Source organism: Tursiops truncatus, chromosome 8 (assembly GCF_011762595.2).
Source record: "Tursiops truncatus isolate mTurTru1 chromosome 8, mTurTru1.mat.Y, whole genome shotgun sequence".
NCBI lineage: Eukaryota > Metazoa > Chordata > Mammalia > Artiodactyla > Delphinidae > Tursiops > Tursiops truncatus.
Window position 1 is genome coordinate 28,964,587 of NC_047041.1, and position 16,512 is coordinate 28,981,098.

A 16,512-nucleotide genomic window follows, 5' to 3' on the forward strand; every position below is an offset into this window, starting at 1 on the left:
ATTTCTTAGAAATAAAATATTTGGGTATTTTTCAACTTTATTTCTGATAAAGCTGCCTTTTATTTGTTATCTTACTTCAAAATGCCTTTCAGTGTTTAAGAACTCTGCATATGCATTATTTGCAGTAACGATTCATCTACGTATGTATTTAACAGATCTAGTTTGAAAGTCTCCATATGCCCAGACTGGTGAGGCTCTGGGGTTACGTTGGTAAACAAGACATAGTCCTTTCCCTCAAGACATGTAATATTCTGCATATAATTTTTTTTTTACTTTCCTATGAAACTTTCAAAGAGATTATAAAGCATCTTTTAGTATCTTTTTTTTAATCCTTATACCTAACCAGCCTCAGAGAGAAGCCTCTACTTAAATTTTAAAAAAAGCAAAACATAGAATACGTTGTGTCTACACTAAAGGATTTATTTACATTCCTCCACAATGTGTTCACAAATTGATAGGCTAAGTGGCCAGTTACATGCCAGGGGCACATTTCTAGTTGATAAGAAAGTTTTTCATATATATGTTTGAACAACTTGTTGAAATATCCATTTGTGGGACTTCCCTGGTGGCGCAGTGGTTAAGAATCTGCCTGCCAATGCAGGAGACACGGGTTTGAGCCCTGGCCCGGGAAGATCCCACATGCCACGGAGCAATTAAGCCCTTGTGCCGCAACTACTGAGCCTGTGCTCTAGAGCCCGTGAGCCATAACTACTGAGCCCGCATGCCACAACTACTGAAGCCTGCGTGCCTAGAGCCAGTGCTTCGCAACAAGAGAAGCCACCGCAGTGAGAAACTCGTGCACCACAACGAAGAGAGCCCCTGTTCGCTGCAACTAGAGAAAGCCCGCACGCAGCAACGAAGACCCAATGCAGCCAAAACATACATAAATTTAAACAAAATTTTAAAAAAAGAAATATCCATTTGTACTCTTATTTTAGATGACAGCAATGACAGCATACAACTATATATACTACCATTGTTAGATGGGAAAAGTGTCTGTTTAGCCCGCTGAAGATTTTGGATTTCAGGTTCCCTTGTCTCATCATTGCCTCACTCATGTCTGTTAGTCACAGTCAAACCACTGGCAGTTCTGTCTTCTTGAAAGAAAATTGTTGAGTTGTCATGTCATTTAGACCTGAAAAAAATCTTAAGTGTCATGTTAGCCCAGCCCCCTAAACTATTAGCTTAGGAAATAGAAGCCAGAAAGATGACATGGTGTGTCTGATGCTGTTCTTTGTTGTAGTGGGGAAAGTCACCAGAACTAGAACATGATGGAGCTGAATTCAAGACTCCACTCTTCCATATACCACCCTTCCATTCTTTTGACTTACAGCAAATCACTTTAACTTCTGTGTGTTGGTTTCATTACCTGTTAAAGTAATATAAAAAAAATTTACAAGAAAAAAGCAGAATGAAAGCAATGATAATTACTGCAATGATATTTACTTTTTGTCAACTTATATTTACGATAGACTTACAAAATTGGATGCTTGTAAACTATATTGTACCCCACAAAAATTAAGTGGTCACATTGTGGTTGTTTAGCAACAGAAGTGGTACTGTTTGGTTTATATAACACTCAACCTACATTCTGGGCAAACATTGTTCCTATGATGTATGGTGTAATCATGAAACAGCCATTTTACAAATGAAATGTTATAATAAATCCCTTTGCAAGTTAGGCATTTCCTGACACAATGACCGTTCTTTGCTTTTGGCTTTTAGCTGCAGTACATTGGGTTTGTGACTATCAGTCATGCTGCTGGCTCCTGGATGTCTTATGGAGACAGTGGGACAAATGAGTATTTCTGTACTGTTCCTCTGAATTTGTGTGAGGTGGCACAGTCTGCAGAGATATCATTATTTGTTCCTATGGAATCATTGATGAAATATTTTAACCCTTACTTCTAATAACTCAGCATTTAGCCTTTGGATCTTATGTTGTCATAGATAATATTATGATCTGAGAAGAAGAAATAAAAGTACTACCATTATTTGTGATTTCGTTTCTCCTTGCACATAATTTGTGACGATGATTACCAAACGCATCTATTAGGGCCAGGAATGATCCATGAAATGGGGGAAGTTAGATAAGGGGTCAAAGACACTAAGGTAGTAGCTCTTACCCTAGGTCACTGTGTATCAAAAATGATGCCCCAGAGAAGGTTTCAAGGTCAAAGACAGGAAAGTGAATCCAAGATAGATCATCAGTCAGGGAGGTAAGAAGAAAAATCAGATGTGAGGTATGGAGTCAAAGCAAGGCAGTGAAGGAGCCAGGGAAATCAAGAATAAGAAGCAGAAGAGTAGAAGGTATGAGGTGGTCAGTGGTTCTCATACCTTTGGGAGCATCAGAATCACCTGGAGAGCTTATTAAAACAGTAGTGCTGGGCTCCACCTCCAGCATTTCTGCTTCAGTAGGTCTGGGATGGGTCCTGATAATTTACATTTCTAACAAGCTCCCAGGTGATGAAGCTGGTCTGGGGACCACACTTTGAGAACAACAGTTGTTCTAGATGAATTCCAGAGTAAGTAATAGTGCCTGCAGTGACTCCATGAGCTCCCGGGATACTTGGTTGGGCGAGCTGAGTTTGCTTAAAGGTTTAGGGACAGAATAGACAAAACATTTTGGCTTTTTTCCTTTCATTTTAATTTGCTTTTTAAAAAACATCCAATGCATAACTCAAAGTTATGAGGATGTGAACCTCCTTCTGTATTAAAATATAAAATAAGAACTTATATTCTTGCCATGTAAACATAAATCAAAATTATTCCCTCTATGAAAAATGACATACTTCATATTTTTATAGTTGAACAACTAGTACAGTGTTCTGGTTAACAGTGTGTGTGCTGAAGATAGACTGTCTAGGGTCAGATACTGACTTCACCACCTGTCTGAGGTCATAAGTTTCTTAAACTCTCTGAGCCTCCTTTGTGAAGTGGGGATATTACTAATTGCATAGAGTTGTTGTGAAGATTAAATGAAATAATTTAAACAACTTATTGGAATGCCTGGCACACAGTTATTGCTCCATAAATGTCAGTTACTATTGGAACACCAAAGTAAATGCCTTCATTCAGGAATGTGACTTTGTATATAACACTTGGTAACTATCTCAGGTTTAACCTGATAGTTTGCTCTCTGTATCTATAATTCATTACAACTCTTCTGCTAAGAATAGTCCTGAATTTGGCATGAAGTTATAAATTATATATAAACAATGTGATTCAGAAGTCAAAGTGGATTACAGATAGCAAAGAATCTCAAATTGCCTCTAGCAAATTTCAGACTAAGAAGGAAAAATACCTTCTCTTACACAGAAGTTAAGAGCATTAGCTCTGGGACCAGAGCACCGTGACATGACTGCAGAGCCAGTGCTCTGATCTCCTAGTCGAGATGCAGGGAGTGGGGACATCAGCTCCTCCAGCCACCTTTGCTCTTCCTAAGACTGTCTCCCACACAAAGGCTAGCTGGGCAAGCACAACACATTAAACACTGAATTAGCCAAAAAAAAAAAAAAAAAAAAAGTTGAAATTCTCATACATACCAGAACATTTGTAAAAGGGAGAGAAGCCTTTGCATTTCACATTCTGATTCCTTGTTCACTCTCCTCTTATTTTGGAAGCTTTAACAACCACCCTCTGCAACCCAACCTTTCAGTGGTTTCCACCAGCAATTTAGGTCTCCCTGACTAACCTCCTTGAATTATAGGCTTTGGAGTAAACTCTCTGCAGGAGGACGTAAATAGACTGTGGCTGGAGTTCTGCTTACAGAGGGGCCTAAAAAGCCAAAATCTCAAGTGCAAAGAACTCTGGACATTGGGAGATAGGAAAAATAGGTCCACTGTATGGTGCAATTCTGAAGCAAACTACCTAGAGTTAGGTCAGATTTCATAGCTTAACAGCCTAGTCCCTACAAGACTGTACTTCAGTCACCCGCTGAAAATTGTGAGGTACCCAGGTTACCCATACTCTTTACCAACTGGCTATAAATTCAGGGTTGCTTATAAGCCCCTCGAGTTTGATAATTTGCTAGGACAACTTATAGAACTCAAGAAAGCACTATAGTTACAATTACAGTTTTACTATAAAGGGTACAAATCAGGACCAGCCAAATAAGGACACTTGTAGAGTGAGGACATGTCTCCCTCCTAGCACATCAGTGTGTTTCACGGACCAGGAAGCTTACCCAAGACTCAGTGACAAGAGTTTTTATAAGGGTTTCATTCTGTCGATGTGATTGATTGAATTGATGGCAACAGGCTAGGGCTCCAAGGCCTCTTACTTCCAGGGAGGTTGGGAAGTCAGGCTGATATCAGAGCTCAAAGCCACATGATTGGTCTTTCTATTATAGCCAGTCCCCATTCTTGAAACTATTTAAGGGCCCACAGAGAATCACCTCATTAGCATAAAATCAGGTATGGCCCCAGGGGCCTACCATGAATAACAAAGACACTTGCATCACTTGGGAAATTTTAAGGGTTTAGAAGTTCCCTTTTAGGAACCCAGGACAAAGATCAGACAAGTTCTTTATTATACAGCATATGGAAAATAGAATTAGAATTGGAACTATTTTAAGTCACCAAAAATGAGAGCCAAAAAATTATGATTTTTATGATGGAGAAACAACTGGAAAATGTCATTTGATTATAAAATAAGTGGTCATTAAACATCATTAGATTCTTTTGTTTTTCACCCAGTTGTTCATTCATTCAACAATATTTATTATCTCCTGGGCTAATCATTGAAGATATACTGTTACATTGTCAATGAAAAAAAAAATATTTGTACAGTTGACCCTTGAACAAAGTGAGGTTTAGGGGTGCCAATACCCCACACAGTCAAAAATCCACATATAACTTTTGACTTTCCCGAAACTTAACTACTAATAGTTTACTGTTGACCAGAAGACTTACTGTTAAATAAACAGTTGATTAACACATATTTTGTATGTCATATGTATTATATACTGTATTCTACAATAAAGTGAACTAGAAAAAAGAAAATGTTGTTAAGAAAATCATAAGGAAGAGAAAATACATTTATAGTACATATATGTATTTATTGAAGAAAATCCACAGACCCAGACAGTTCAAACCCGTGTTGCTCAAGGGTCAGCTGTATTACATGGAAAAGAGGAAGGATGAACTATTTGAAATTATTTGCTCAATTTTAATTCCAATTGTAATGAGCCTGAGTTCTGAGATAATCATTAATTTTGCTTGTCAAAAATGATGTTAAGGGCTTCCCTGGTGGTGCAGTGATTGAGAGTCCGCCTGCCGATGCAGGGGACGCGGGTTCGTGCCCCGGTCCGGGAAGATCCCACATGGCCGCTGAGCCTGCGCGTCCGGAGCCTGTGCTCCGCAACGGGAGAGGCCACAGCAGTGAGAGGTGGTGTACCGCAAAAAAAAAAAAAAAAAATGATGTTAAGAGAGCTCCCAAAGTACAAAATTTTAGGCATCAAGTCTAGATTTATGAAGAATTTGGGGAGGTAGGGGATAACAGAAAAAATATGGATGTTGTTTGTTTAACCACAAGGCTGCCATTTGGCCTTATGTTTTTAAACAAAATCAAGAAGTACTTTGAAATGTGATGTGTTTTAAACTGTTCTTTTTTTGCTTTCCTGTAATTGGAGCAACATACTAATTTCTACAAGTTGTGACTACTAACAGAGAGCAATCACCTCACAGACTTGTACCGAAGAGATGAAACCATCCAGGTGACAGGACACGGCCATGTGCAGAGTCCCCGCTTCCCAAACAGCTACCCCAGGAACCTGCTTCTGACCTGGCGGCTCCATTCCCAGGAGAAAACAAGGATACAGCTAGCCTTTGACAATCAGTTTGGATTAGAGGAAGCGGAAAATGATATCTGTAGGTAAGTGGGAAATAAAATCCATTTTAGGGTAAAATTTCAAAGTAGAACAAAAAGACAGATTTAAAACATCACATCAGACTTCTCTTTTGGGCCCTCCAGACCTATCCAAGATACTCGACTTCTTTTTCAAAAAGCCTTTATGTCAGTCCTAATGGACAAAATAAATTGGAGCTCAGACTGCCTCTGCAGAAAGCCTGGTAACCTGGCATGACTCACAGAAACTCACTCCTGCAATTGTCAGAGCCAGGCTGTGTGACTCCCAGAGAAGGGGGGAATCTGGGGGCTCCTATCTTGGCCAGGCCTAGAACAACCCACTTTGTGAGCAGGTAGCTGCATCCAATATCCTGGCTCACCTGCGCCATGTCACAGGGCTCTGGTGCAAGCCTGCCAGGGCTTAAGGAGTGTATTCCCCTGCTGGGCTCCAGGAACTGACCCAGCACTGGGAGATGATGATGGCACAGACCCTGTCAGGTCCTTACCTGAAATCGTAATTTTAAGGCCTCAGATATGTGTAACAAGGAAGAGAAGGCCACCTCCCAGGATCAATGTGCTCCTCAGAGGTCTGTTTCTTCCTGTAGTTTCTGGGTCAGCAGAAGATGAAAGCTGCCCCTGATAATCTACTCCCTTCTTAACATGTTTATCAGAGAAAGCCCTGGCTGTTGTTCTCTGAATTGTCAGCTCACAGCATCTTATTCACTTAATTAGCATGTGTAAGATGCAGAGGATTTTCTTTTTCCTTTCTGTACTTTACTGCACGAACTTGTTCTGCATTGCCAATGAACTACTACTAAACTGCTAAATTCTTTCAGCAGGTTTATTTTACTTTGAATAATAAAAATCAGGTACTTCAAATTTGGCTGTCCTTTATTGAATGTCTATTATGCTGACAGCTCTTATTATGTTGCTGTTTTTTCAAGAATAACAGCAGTGACTGTTATTTTCTAGGACCATAGAGGGTAATGTATGCCAGAAAGCAGAGATGAATACATGCAGGAAGAGCCAGTTAATATTTACAAAGAGAATAGCTAGAGGAGACCTTGTGTCTTTTCAGCCTTGAAAGGGAGAACTCATTTTCTGTGCTCAAAAAAAAAAAAAAAAGACCTTGGAAACAAATGAAAAGCTACTATTATGGAGATATATGTATACTTATAGCTGATTCACTTTGTTGTACAGCGGAAACTAACACAACATTGTAAAGCAATTATACTCCAATAAAGATATTAAAAAAAAAGATTATTAAAGGTGATGTCATTGAAGAGACACTGGTCTCCACTGCAGAGCAGGATTTTGATCTCGTAGTGATTGAGCCATTTTGGTGTCCTGACCTTAAAACTAGGAGAGGAAGTTAGGATGGTTTCTTTTCCAGACCCTTCATCAAATCAAGTTGCTCCTAAAAATTTATGGAGGGAGGTAGAGAAGTAAGAGGTAAAGGGGAGAGGAAGCAGGGAAAGAGGCAAATCAGAGACCTGCCTCAGGACCCTCCCTGAACCAAAATGGTGCTCTTTTGACTTCAGACCCAGAGTAAAAATTGTGCTGATGTCGTGTTTTTTTAAAAAACAAAAGTGACCTCTTGCATTATTAACAAAGTTTCAAGTATATTCTTGCTTTGTGCAATAAATATGATTCACATATATTGTATATAAAATGAAATGCAATTGATTTCCTCCCATTTGTTCCAAACCTCCTTGATGTTTACACTGTAATATTTTATTGCTTTAATAGCGATTCTTTCTTAGTGCTTTTCACTTTTCAACACCGTATATTAAGTAGTTAATTTACATAGCACCCAAGAGATATTCAGCTGGTAAAATTACATAAACCTTCTTATTTTGCTCATTAGGAAACTGAGGCAAAGGACATAAAGGCCTCACAAATCACTGTCAATGAAATTTAGTAACCATTTTATTATGCTCGCCGCCTCCTTAGATCACCCTGCCTGATCCAATGAGAGCTCTGAGGTGCGTGGGTAAGACCAGTAAAGTTGTATTGGATTTTCTTCATATTCAGACGTGTTGGTTCTCATGCTGATTCCTTTTGGCAGTCGTGACAGGAAAATATAAAATGGATATGAGACTTCTGCCACTGTTCACCTTGAATGCTCACCCTGAGTGCTTGTTTGCATTGTTACTTTAGCATCTGAAGTCATTTGAGGAGAGGTAGATTGGAGGAGTGAGATACTGATGCCCAGAACTGAAAGGCACAGAGTTCAGCTCTCAAGCAGAATGTTTTAAGATCTTGGGTGTCTGAAAATAGAATAAATGATCCCTAGAAGATGTCAGCTTTGTCACTGAAGTTTTCCTATTATGTGATGAAAAAGTGAGACGCTGTGGAGGGATTCTGAGGATCAAACGACTCTGTGGAATATCTAAAATGCCTCTCCTGTCTTCTTCAATCCCGGGATTCTGTGTTTCTCTGACTGGTGCCAGTGGTGAACCCATGGTCTTACCCTCATTTGCACGTAGCCCAGATATTTCCAATATTGGCTACTGCACATCCTTCCTCAAAGTCATGTGTTTCCATTATGATAAATGTCATAGTTTATGATATCCTTCCAAACGACAATTTCAAAAAAGAGAAAATAGTCTTTTATTTTACCATTTATTTTCTACAATGAGAGTGCTGATTTTATGTGCTGTATAGGTATAGATCATTTCCTTTCTTAAGGAAACACTGGATGTGGTAAATTAATTCAAAGTGGGAATTTGTTTAAAAACTTGATATAGTAAATATTTGGGTATATAATTAGAGCTACATATCCTAAAATATGACAATAGATTATACTTGTTAGTTTTTCCAGGAAAACCTTATGAGGCAGATGCTCAGAAAGTAGCCCATTTTGATTTTTGACGATTTAGGAAGAGTTATGGCTAAAAGTGTGTAAGGGTGTTTCCTCAGAATAGATTGTTGAAGTTTGAATTTGAGAAACCTAATCCAAAAACTAGTTTTCCTTCTAAAATATCTGTAGGTTATAATTTTCATTTCAGATGATAGGTCATGAGAAATCACATATGTTAGTTTCAATTTCTCAGTGAAAGTATGAATTTCAAAGTCTTCTTTAATCAAAGTTTATGTCAAATTGGTACTAGGTATGATTTTGTGGAAGTTGAAGATATATCTGAAACCAGCACCGTTATTAGAGGACGATGGTGTGGACACAAAGAAGTTCCTCCAAGGATAACATCAAGAACAAACCAGATTAAAATAACATTCAAGTCTGATGACTACTTTGTGGCTAAACCTGGATTCAAGATTTATTATTCTGTTGTGGTAAGTAGCTTAACTACCCTATGATTAAAAGCAGACACTGGTTACATGAAGTATAGAGATCGTTTTCTGTGATTAAATTAAATGGTGTGAAAGTGAATGAACTGTGTTAATTGTCTATGGTATGCTTTGTCCCTGCCTTGTGGCCAAAATGTTAAAGTCTTCTTTAGTGAGAAATGCCATTTTAGCTCTATTAAGTCAATGCTTGGGCCCATGTATTTTGAAAGAAAGCATATTGAATAGAAAAAGTAGAATAGTTTATGGTAAAGCATATACCATATTGCCTTTGATTCAACTGGAGCAAAATAAATATACAGCCAAATAGAAGGTAAGTGAGAATTGAACCTCTTGGTTTAAAAAATTGTCTACGTAACTCTAATCACAGAAGAGTCCCAATGATTTTAGTTTAAATTATGACTCAAATTTGGGAAGGGCCTATGTTATCATCATAGAGCCTCAGGGTTAGCAAGTATCTTAAAAATTGGAAGGTATAATTCAGGACCCAAGGTTTGATTTTTGTTTACTACACCCATGCTTATTTGTGGTCTCACCTCTACTTAAACACCTCAGCAGCCATTTCCAACTTTATATGGTTCTAACTATTAGAAGATCTTCAACCTCGTATTGCGGCATAATCTACCTTGTAGTTAAGTCTAGTTGTTGGGTCACACATGGTCGTGGGTCTTCTTTACTCAGTCATTCATTAGTAGAACAATATAAAGTTCCTTCTTATTGACAAATATTCTGATAGGTGTAGTAGATACAAAGGCAAGCAAGAAGACAGTGTTCTTGAACCTCCTGGAGCTGATAGTCTGGTGGAAATGACAATTAGAAGCCATAACAACTGAGAATGTTAATAAGACGGAAGTACTGGGTGTTACAGATGAAGCTCAGGGGGATATTGGGATAATTTTGCCTATACTTTATGTTTAGGATACATTAAATATCCCTGAATCCTTCAGTTGTTCATAGCATATTGCCTTTTGCTCTCCTGGCAACATCTTTAACTCTCATTCAGTTTATTGCTATCCCTTTTCAAAGTGTGGATGCCGAAACAGAACACAGTACCACAAATGGAGTCAATTTGGGTGTTTTTTTTTTCCTCTTATGAATTAAATTTAGAGTAGGAAAAATCTTGTTTTTTTTAATCTAATGTGGTTTCTTTTCTCTCTTTTTTTTTTTTTTTTTTTTTTGCGTTATGATGAGTGGTTAAACACAAAGTGAATTCTACATTAGAATACTATAAATGAAAAAATAGCATGTGGTGATACTGGTTCCAGTTTTAATTTGAAAATAATCCATCAAGCATGATATACATTATTGCACACTCATGCAGTGCTGCTCAGCATTAAAGTGGAAGTGTGAACCTTTGGTTTCTACATTTCTTTGCTTTTAATGTGTTCAGTGATGCATCTGTTCTCAATTGTTCATGGACAAAGCAGGCTCAGCATGTTGGAATGGTGATGTGTCAGAATGGCTTAATGAAGGATCTTTTTTCCCCTTAACATATCAAGGCCTGTTAGTGCTCATGTGTATACTTTTTGTGAAGCTTTGGTTATGACTAAGTTAAATGGTCCATAAGTCAGTTAGAAACATCTTAACTCTAATACCATATCTTTAAGGCAAAATAACTCCTTTTTGTAGAAAAAGGCAGTGCAGGTGTGGATTTAGGGAAGAATGAATATTTTTGTTTGAGGTGCTTTGGGTTACAGTGCAGGCTCATCACGCATTTCCTAGCCAATGTTAAGTGGAATATTGGACAGCCTTTGTAGTATGGATGTAAACTGTTCAGCATGACTCCACTCACTTACTTGTTCACCTCCACCAGTACATTCAATTGTGTTTTTAGAAATGATGGTAGTCAAAACTTTTTTGTTATACAGCCTCTTGGTCTGCATTCATTGCAAATAGCTCCAGGCTCTCTTTCCACTCCTAATTGGCTTCTGGCACTAAATATGATCAATTAGGGCCAAAGTGCTTTGGTGGCTGAATTCCAAGAGGTAGAGTGAGCTTAACCTTCAGGTGTATATAAACTCTAGATCTGTGTGGCTTTTTGATAAACTCTTGCATTTGATTCTTATTCAATGGGGATCATTTATGCCTTGACCAATGTTTTAGAAAGGTCATTTTATTCATGTTTAAATTTTTCTTGGAGAAACTTTAAAGCAGAGTTTATGAACTCAAATGCTACAGAGCCCAGACTTAAAATTCATAGTGAGCCAGATATAAAATTAGAGAGACACAGTGGGATTAAAAATGGCAAATCCTGATGTATATAAGTCAAATCATTATGCTGTACACCTTATACAGTGCCATATGTCAATTATATCTCATAAAACTGGAAAAAACGGCAAGCCTTCTTTAAGTGTATTTAAATAATGATTTTTTAAATGTTGTACAGGCCCACAAAGCCTGTAGAGTTTGGAGGCAGCTGTTTTGCAATCCCTCCTTTAAGGAATGGCAGGTGCTGGGGAAATTTGAGCAGTAGTTTCCGAGCAATCACAGTGCTCTTAGAAAATGGCAAGTAGCTATTTGGATAGGTAAAGACCACCCCCCTTCTCATCTCTATCTTTCTATCTCTCAGCCTTCCATCAAACATTTCTCTTCTTCCTACCTTAGTGACTCTCCAGTTGTACAAGGGCCTCCCCTGAGGCTGTAAGGTATAGGTGCCCAGGACCATAAAAGCCCATTACACTGGAATCACATCTACATGGTTCATGCTTATGACGTTTTTGGAATACCAAGTCTAGTGTACATTTTTAGTCAATTTTTCACTCCAGCAAAGTGTGGGAGACTGACTAATTGTTAACATCCTGATCACTTATTTTTGGTTAGCAATTATTCTTATATTACAATTTTGTTTGGTGTGCTTGGAATTCAATTGTCTACCTTTTTTTTACAGCATCTATCACAGTCTTTCCTAGGGCAAGTCAGCACAGCCATAGGGGACCAGAGCTTTGCTGTAAAGCACACTTTGGATCAAAGGAAATTTCCCCAGTTACTAATGGTGTGATATAGAATGGGTCTCTTACCTTTTGGTTTTACATCCATAAAAAGGGGATAATAATTGGAGTTGGTGTGAGATTTTAAATTAATAGCAAATACTTATCATAGCACCTAGGATATAGTGGAAGTGCTCAATAAATAATGGTGATAATGATCCTACCTTTACCATCACAAATTGTGTATGCGTGCGTGTGTATGTATGTGTATATATATATATATATATATATATATATATGTATGTATGTATTCCCTCTAGATAAATGGTAATGAACTATTTGAGGGTAGGACAAACATCCTGTGTGTATTCCACACAGTGCCTTATGCATGGCTAGACAGTGTGTTTGTTGAATTGACTCTTCCTGAGAAAATATGATTCAATTTCATATTTCAATTTTTTGCTCTCCTACTCAGCTTTCTTTCCTAATTTCACTCAGCTGAGGAAGATAGATACCATCAGAGGGCATAATGAAGCAGAATGGATAATGTTATCAAATTGTTATCAAGATGTGTTTTTCTAAATAAATTAAGCTCTCCCATCTCAAATCTAGTTTATTGGGCAATGAATGGATGGATTGGATTGTTAGGAATCTTTTTTGGAAGACCATTAAGTAGTTTATTGGAAAGGTGTCCAGTTACAAGGCTCCCAATGGATGGTGTGCAAAGAAGTCAGCAAGCATGGGAATATGAATTTCAGCTCTGCTGCTCACTGGCTACAGGCTCAGTTTTCTCATCTGTAAGATGATGATAACACTGCCTGACACACAATTAACTAGTTGTAGGATTAAATTAGATAATTTTGTAAGCCACCCTGCCTGGAACTTAGTAAATTACTCAAATATCTGCTGCTCTTACTGTTATTATTATCACTGGCATAATAATTAATATATAATCAGGTGATAAATGAACTTGGCAGTCCTGTACAAACAGCCCAGCTGTCAGTGTGTGTGTGCATACACATATACACACACGTCTGACCATAATTCACCTCCTTCATCCAAGGTAGAGGCATTTTATTGTATATTGTGACAAACATTTAAAAAGCCTTTTACTTGTGTGTGTGTTTAATGGAAAATACATTTTTTAATTCAAAAATTCAAAAATTACTTATAAATTTTTTATTGAAATATATTGATAAATGATTTACAATATTGTGTTAAAATAAAAAATTAAATTATTTGAAAGCTACTCCCAAACTTTTTTGTTTTACTAACAAACTCTAGTTTATTTCATAAGTTGAATTTACTAATACCCATTCTAAACACTTTCTAAAATAAAAAAGCAATTGTATCACCAATTTTTTAACTGTGTATCTCTGCAGTTTGAATTAACTTCAAGTGGCACAGTTAAGATTGCCATTGAGATTAAAACTCCACATGAATCATGGCTTTGCATTATAAATAATTTTTTTAAATAGAGGAAGAAAGGGAAGAGGATGGAAAAGAAGATAAGGATGCAAAGAGAAGGGAGGAATAAAACCAGTGAGTTAATAAATAAGATTCTCAGTTATAACAACTTTCACAGATTCTAATTTTGCTCACCTAAAACTTAACCAGTTGGTGAAACAAAAACAAAATAATGGTGGACAATTCATTATTATTCCCCAAAACTAATTCTCAAACAAAGCTAGAGAGTAAAGGACTTCATTCACTTTCTCTACAAAATGTGGAAATTCCATCTTTATTTGCATAGTCAGATAAAAATTGTTGAAGGTATTGAATATCCATGGGTATTCTGACCACTTCAGCCAGGACTGTATATAGAGCCAAGGATAGTCAAGGTGAGGGTGGTAATCACAAAGCAGATTCTGTTTACCTCAGCTTCTACATTTTGGTATATCCTTCTGGAGGTTTGGTGATATGAGAGCTGTGGTATTATTTATTAAATGCCTACTGTGTGCTAGACCAAGCTCAGTCTAGGGTCCTGGAGATACAGCTATGAGGAGGATAGGCAGATCTCTGTCCTCATGATCTCATATGGTAGCAGAAGGAAGCAAACAATAAACATTTAAGTAAATAGGGAAGTAAGTACATACATACAAAGATAATTTTTTTGAAGTTCAATAAAAGCTAGAAAGAAGATAAAAGAGAACAGTGTGACGGAGAGTGACTGGAAAGGGATCCACTCCAATCAGAGAGTCAAGGAATATCTGTAGGTGTAAAATTTGAATTGATACCCAAAAAAGGAGCGGGAAACACCATGGGAAGCTATGGGAGAAGTGCTTTAAGGAAAAGAACAGCAAATGCTAAGCCCTGAAACAGAAAAGAGAAGACATCTTTGACAGTAATGACTCTTTTGGTGTCTTGGGATTCAGGCTACTGGAAGGAGGCAAACATAAGAGAGGGAAGTAGAAGAGTAGCTCATTGCTCTCTCAGCTAAGCATGAGAAAGAAGTTTTCTTATCCTCATCTCAGCCCATCTATTTTGGATGTTTCTCAAATCTTTCAGTACTTAGACCAGGTAAGGTAGCTAAAACCAGAGGGTGAGCTAGGGGCAGATACTAAGAGAGTGTCAACAAGATAACAAACAAAGTGTGGGGCAGAAAGAAAACAAGGGGCATGGTCCAGGTCAGACAGGAGGATAGCATATGCATACTCCAAAAGCCGTAAGTAAATGTCATAGCAGTAGACTGCCAAGTTGGCAAGCCCAGGAGCTTCAATGGATATTGGTTGAAGCATTCATTCTTAAGGCCAGAGTCTCATTATTGCAGCATTTTATAGGCAAGGCTAGATAAGTGTTCTTATTTAAAACTTTACAAACGTTCTAAAATTTCACCAATTACAGAGATCATTTTGATGAACTAGGAGTCTCACTGGGAAGGTTAAGTGAATCAGTTATTTTAATCAGATTACCTTCCTAAAACCTGAATACATAATGAGAACTTTGATAGAGTTCTTGAGAGAGTAAAGAGCAAAATGTAATATAGTCCTAGAGCAAAGAATAATTTGACAAAGAATATGGCTAGGGTGCTTTCCTGGTGGCGCAGTGGTTGAGAGTCTGCCTGCCGATGCAGGGGACACGGGTTCGTGCCCCGGCCCGGGAAGATCCCACATGCGGCGGAGCGGCTGGGCCCGTGAGCCGTGGCCGCTGAGCCTGCGCGTCCGGAGCCTGTTGCTCCGGAACGGGAGAGGCCACAACAGTGAGAGGCCCGCGTACCGGAAAAAAAAAGAATATGGCTAGGTCCAGAAGCAAATGATAGGGTTGAGGAGAATAAAGGGGAAGTGGGCTCTCGCAGGTGGGGGTGGGTAGCGGAGATGAGGAGGTAGGTAAAAATAGGATTAAGGGAGCAGGAGGCGACAAGACAGTGAGATGGAATGAAATCCCATGATAATATGTTCCCCTGTGGAATTCAGGGCATTTTTGCTAGTTATGTATTCGTTTTAATGCATTATTCAACAGACTTTTTACTGGACACCTATTATGTTTCATGCACTTTGATAAATACTGGATATAGAGTAGTGAACAAAACGAGACAAGGTTCCTGCCCTCATAGAACTTGCAATTTGGTAGGCACAGTCCTGATGATGATGATGATGATAAATATATTATAAAATAATAATAGTCATAAATAATAGCATCTAACCCTTTGGGTTATTGTGAGGATTAAATATATGGGGCAATGTATGTGAAGTGTTTAATTCAGCACACAGCATATTGTAAATAATCAATCTGCTGCTATTAAACCATGTATTTTGCCTGAAGACTGGTTGTAAGAAAAATATAGAATCTTAGAGGTCCAGTGCCTAGGTCAACCCTCTTATTTTATAAGTGAGGCAGCAGACTCAGGTTGGGTAACTTTACCAGTGAAACAGTGAACACAGGTTGTGAGTTTGTCTGTGGTCACAGAGCTCACACATGTGTTATCCAATGAGATACGAAAGATGGGGACCCTCTCCAAAGAAAAATAAATATATCTAATTTTTGCATAAAATACCAGGGAAGCCCACTGAATCTCATCTGTGATGTCCCTTAGATGCAGTTAAGAACCCCACACATATTGCCTCTGCATGTTCTCTGACTTTGGGAATGTTTTCTTCCATGTTGGCTAATCCTTTCCAATGTAAGCCATGTTTGAAATAGTACTTTACTACTGTAGTTAATTTTCCTCATAAAACCCATGTGCTAATCACATGAGCAGATGACTCCCCAGGTGCTGAGTAAACACATTTCCAACTTTGAGAGGGATGCTGTTTAATGGCACTTGGACAGTCCAGTATCCTGTTTATCTAGTATTACATTATATGGACTTGCCACAAGTAAACTTTTATCCTTGAGAACCAGAAAGACGCAGTGATATTAAATAACTGGGCCTCTTTATACACATACCACTTGCTCTCTATAACTGTGCTTTTTGATGTACTAATATTTTGGT

The 16,512-nt window shown here is 38.1% G+C and overlaps 1 protein-coding gene across 2 annotated transcripts in view; it reads left to right on the forward strand.

Annotated features, from left to right (window-relative positions):
- Positions 1–16,512, forward strand: part of PDGFD (platelet derived growth factor D) — a 248,683-nt gene that overhangs the window by 167,257 nt on the left and 64,914 nt on the right. The window contains exons 2-3 of one of the 2 annotated variants that reach the window (XM_019948816.3): positions 5,688–5,874; positions 8,961–9,141. In XM_019948816.3, coding sequence (XP_019804375.1) covers positions 5,688–5,874; positions 8,961–9,141 — 368 coding nt within the window. Of the gene's footprint in view, positions 1–5,669; positions 5,875–8,960; positions 9,142–16,512 lie in introns of both variants that reach the window. The other variant, XM_019948815.3, reaches the window with a different exon arrangement.